Raw genomic sequence first — 4,964 nt, 5'->3', positions numbered from 1 at the left:
CTGGCCTTGGCCTGGCCTGTTTCAGTATGGACCCCCCCTCACTCTCCTCCTCTGGTGTCCCCCAGGCTCTCAGCCCCCCCATGGCCAGGATCGCCCCACGGGCACATTCCCCTGGCGCCGATGTCTTTGCCACCCCTCACGGCTTCTTCGTCATCCGCTCTGACATGGGCTGCTTCCTCCAGGCGCCCGAGTGCCACTCCCCTGAGGCTGTGGAGTTCCAGGACCTGCACCCTGCCTGCTGGGGCGGGGAACACTATGTGAGCCTCCCGCCCCCGGCCCGCCACGGGCATATGGGGGCGCGGTGGGTCCGGGCGGGGGCAGCACGGAGTGGGCAGGAGCCGGGTGGGCGGCAGGGGCCGAATCCCTGCTGCTGCCAGGGAGCCCCGCACCTCTCCCTCCCGCTCGCGGCTGCGGCTCCTTCCCGGCGGGACGCGCCTCCCGCCGCCCCAGCCACATGCAGCGCGTGTCCCCCGCGCCTAGTCTCCCTCCCGCCGGGAAGGAGCAGCTGGACGCGCGCCGCATGTGACCGGGGCAGGCTGGGGGGCGCGTCCCGCCGGGAAGGAGCCGCAGCCGCGAGCGGGAGGGAGCGGCACGGGGCTCCCCGGCAGCAGCAGGGATTTGGCCCACGCAGCCCACCTGGCCCCTGCCCGCTCCGCGCTGCCCCCGCCCGGACCCACCGTGCTGCCCCGCGGGCTGCAGGGCTGGAGCAGCCTCCAGGCTGCGCTCCCGGTCCCGGGTGCAGCGGCCCGGGCAGGAGCCCTCTGGCACGGGGGGGGGGGGGGGGGGCTCACAGTTTAGCCCCCCATCTCCGTCCCTTGCCAGCCCCCCTTTGCCCGCCCACCCGGTGCCTGGGTGCCAGAGCTGACTCACCAGCTCCAGGATCCAGGCACCGCCGCCACCCCCTCCCTCCAGGCTTGCCCCGCCATGCTGCAAGCCTGGGAGGGAGGAGGAATGCTGCGTGGTTGGGGAAGAGGCGGGGCCAGGGCGGGGATTTGGGGAGGGAGCCAATGGGGGAAGGAGGAGGCGGAGCCGGGGCGGGGGGGGGCGCGAGTGCCAGAGCGAAGGGCAAAATTTCTTTTTTGTCCAGTGTCCTGACCAAACATTGGTCGGGACGCAGGACAAAGAAGCAAATATCGGGACAGTCCCGATAAAATCGGGACGTCTGGTCACCCTAAGCCAAATGCCTATTGTATTCTGCCCCTGCCTTGGTCTCACCCCCGCCCCCCCCAACAACTGTGAGTGAAATTAACAAGGATGCCAGAAATGGTCCCTAATCCCGCGGAGTGAACAGCTAAATTTAAACTGTTCCAATGCAGGCAGCAGGCGTCCTGGGCAGGCTTCTCCCTCAGCCAGTCCCCCTGCTCCCTGCTGCAAGCTAGAGGGGAGCCGCTGCAGCCCCAGCTGAGTGCGGGGGTCGGGAACACGGAGCCAAGCCCTGTCGGCAGCCTGGCTGGAGGAGGAGGGAGGAGAGAAACTAATGTGACAGTGAGTTTTCCCTTTCCAAGCTTTCATTAGCTTGGAGTTTAAACTGTTTTTGATGCAGCCAAAAGAGGTGAAAGTAAGCCAGCACTGAATGCTCCACTTATTTGCCTGTACGCTGCTGCACCTTTTTTTACCGGTCCTCCATACCAGCCCGTACCGGCTTACTTTCACCTCTGCTGGTACTGCTCTCCAGTGGCTCCTCCCCCTTTCCATTGACAGGCTCCTCCTTCCTCCCCCCATCCAATGCCCCCCTTCCGCCCCCAAGTGTCCCCTCCCCTTGCACCTCCCCTCTCCCACTCCTGCTTCCACCCCCTAACCCTGCCCCATCGAGCCCCTTCTCCATGTTAAGGGGGGTTGATGGCTCATGGAGGTGGGAATGGGACACGGGGCCTTTCCCCTCTAGATGAACTGGGGGGATGGAAATTAAGGAACTAAACCAGTGCAGCTCAACATGCTCATAACAATTGCAGCTCTGTATGAAGACTATTATTACCATCTGATCTCATGCTTCAGGGCTTCCCCTGTAGGGTCAGGCAGGAAGAGTTACCCTGGTGCCCCATTGGCTCCATGGGATTTTTTTTCACCTTCCTCTGAAGCCGCCCGACCCACCAGTCAGGCATCTCAGAGCCCTGGCCCACCCTGGCCCACCTCCAGCTATGGATGATCCGCGATGCTCATCAATCTTACCCTTCTATAATCCTACAATTTAACTCTCTTCAGCTTACAATGATTACATATGCCACGACATGTTAGTTAATCATAAGTTCACACAATAAATGAACAATCGACTAAAACCGTTGGCTAAAATAGGAAGGGAAGAAAGTTTAATTAAACCATCTTTGTTGCAGACAAGATTTGAGTAAAGCTGGGAACAGGAGGAAAACCAGGAGGAGAACAGCTGGGATGAGGTGGGTGAAATTTGGCCAGCTGAGGGAAAGACCGGAAGGGGTAATACTAGGGCAAAGAATAGCATCATGGTGCTGCATTCTCCATCCTCATGGGCACTTAGGGGACTGGAGGCAGCAGGATGCGGTCGGGTGGTTTGTTTTCTTTGGTGAACTGGATGTCTCTGCAGAACAAGATGGGCTCCTGGCCTATGCCGAGCTGGTACTGCCAGATGTGCAAGTTCTTTTGGGGCTCCAGGGTCACCTGGATTGACTCCTCTTCTTCTCGGGCTTCATTCCAGTCCTCCTGTTCCGTGCGGATGCTTCTCCCGCCGTACTCAGCCTTGAGGGAGAACTGGAGCTGGGTGATGAGCTTGGTGAGGTCTCCAGCCCCGATGGACATCTCAGTGGAGATGCTCCAGTTGTGCTCAATGGTGGACATCTTCTGCTTGGCATAGCCCACCTTGCGGGTGACCTTGTCAGACCAGGTGATGGGGGAGTCGGAGTTGTTGTGCAGGGTCTTGATGCACTCCCAGCCACAGGTTGAGATGCCCTTGGTGAGGGTCAAGCCCCCAGGGAAGAAGTTCAGCACGTCGGGGTGGATGGAGAAGAAGGAGTCCAGCTTGTCTTTGCTTGCATCTGGGTACAGGTAGAAATGAGCTCCCCACTTCTCATCCATCTTGATCAGGGCTAGGTACTGATCGATGCCAAAGTAGTAGAGCCCCTTGCAGCATTCAGGATGCAAGACAAAGGTTTTTTCACCTTCAGCTGTCCTCAAATTAGTCACCCAGCGGATTTCACCCTGGTTTTGGAAAATGATGAAGAAGGTCCAACCAGCCCTCCCGTAGTGGTCCCCACCGCGGCACCTGGGATGCAGCTCAAAGATCTGAGCTCCCTTATCTGTGCTCAGGTCCCTCACCACCCGGTAGGAACTGCCCTTGATGATGTAGATATTGGATTCCTGCCTGTTGCCCACATAGTGATCCCCGCCCTGGCATGCAGGGTGCAGTCTCCGGATCTTGATGTCATGCCCCCTCTCAAGGAAATCTTTAGTCTGCAGGTAGCAGCCCAGGTCGGAGCGGACGATGCAGTCTCCATTGTCATCGCGAAAGACGTCTGTGCCCAGGGAGTCCTTCCGAGGGACCAATGATCTAGGGACTAGACTGGAGCCCTGGGACGGGGACAAAGGGGAGGGGGAGAGAGGGGAGCAGTTGGCAGAAGGACCAAGGCAGTTGGAGGAGATCATGTGCACGTGGAGTTGGCATGGGACACAGCAGGGGGCTTCTCTGTTTCTATCAATGGAAAAAAATTTTAGTGACACCAGGAGTGAATCCCTCAGGGCAACAATGACTCCTCTTCACTCACCCCAGTGGGGCTACGGCCGATATACACCAGCTGGAGTATGGCCCATTGACACCACTGGAGCTGTGGCCCATTCACACCAGATGGGGGCTGGCCCAATGGCACCAGTGGAGCTGTGGCCCTTTGACATTAACTCATCTGATCTTATATGATTCTTCTATGTTTGAAGGCCCCCTGGTTCCAAGAGCGACCAGGCACCTGGGACAGGAATTGGGCAGTACTGGAAGGTACTTGCAGTGAAGTCTCCTAGATGTGCCCTGCAGCCCTGTTCCCAGAGGGTGGCATTGTCCTGAGGAAGGGAGGGAAGGAGGGAAGGAGGGAGGGAGGGAGGGGAAAGCCCAGCGTCCTGACCCAGGAGGATCCCATCTCACACGGGTTCCCACTTACCACTGTTGATCTATGTGACTGGGCCATGTCTCCTCCGGCTCACCCTGTACGTATGAAGGGCTGCCCTGTGTGGAGATAAAGAGGGGAGGAAGTATTAACAATATCCTGACCTGTAACTCTGCACCCAGCCAGTAGTCCGTGAATCGAGCGCACAGGCAAACAACGCACCAAAGTTCCCTCAATCCTGACCAGCTGCAGCCCCCTGGTATCCCAGCCCTGTGCTTAACCCTCCCGCCACCTCTGCCAGTGCCCCTCAATCCCAACCCATAGCCCCCAGCTATCCCAGCCCTGGGCTCACCCCACACAGCTCCAACTGACACTCCAATCTGGTAGATGCTCTCGGCCCCGTTGTGGACAGGAGTGAGCTCCTGGGCCGTACCGAAATGGACAGGACCTGAGAGAAAAGCAAAACCAGCCCTGGAATATTCTGAGTGTAAACACTGCAGAGGGCTGTTCATCTCCTCTCCGGTGGCTCCTTCCCCTTTCCACTGACTCTGCCTTCTCCTACCTCCCCCATTCAATGCCCCATTTTCTCCCAAAGTTTCCCTTTCCCATCCCACCTCCCCCTCTCTCACTCTGGCTTCTGCTCTGTAACCCTGCCTCTGTGGGCCAATCAAGCCGCTTCTCCTAGATAAACAGTCCCCAATTCAGGCCACCCCCTTGCTCTGCTCTCTGCCAGGGTCACGGCTGCTTCGCCAGAGGGTGGGATCCCTGCCAGACTCTTATCTGTGTGGTCTGTATTGCAGCCAGCTCCTATCGGCCCATCCATGTCTGCAGCAGTTTGTGGATTTCCAGTGGGGGGAGCAGGACGTAACCGATTGGGGCTGAAGATTTGCCACTTTGTGAGAG

At 58.7% G+C, this 4,964-nt stretch overlaps 1 protein-coding gene across 1 annotated transcript; it reads right to left on the bottom strand.

Annotated features, from left to right (window-relative positions):
• Window positions 1–2,325: 2,325 nt before the first annotated feature.
• LOC113409150 lies at window positions 2,326–4,636 on the bottom strand. The gene is made up of 3 exons (XM_026662765.2): window positions 4,414–4,636; window positions 4,116–4,180; window positions 2,326–3,537 (listed from the first exon to the last, which is right to left on the bottom strand). The coding sequence occupies exons 2-3, from the start codon at window positions 4,140–4,142 to the stop codon at window positions 2,488–2,490; spliced, it is 1,077 nt and encodes a 358-aa protein (XP_026518550.1). The 5' UTR covers window positions 4,143–4,180; window positions 4,414–4,636; the 3' UTR covers window positions 2,326–2,487.
• Window positions 4,637–4,964: the final 328 nt, after the last annotated feature.

This window comes from Terrapene carolina, unplaced genomic scaffold (assembly GCF_002925995.2).
Source record: "Terrapene carolina triunguis isolate 2854851 unplaced genomic scaffold, T_m_triunguis-2.0 Scaffold30182, whole genome shotgun sequence".
In the NCBI taxonomy this organism is placed as follows: domain Eukaryota; kingdom Metazoa; phylum Chordata; order Testudines; family Emydidae; genus Terrapene; species Terrapene triunguis.
The sequence above is the reverse complement of the archived record's forward strand: the minus strand, read 5'-3'. Positions and strand labels throughout refer to the sequence as shown.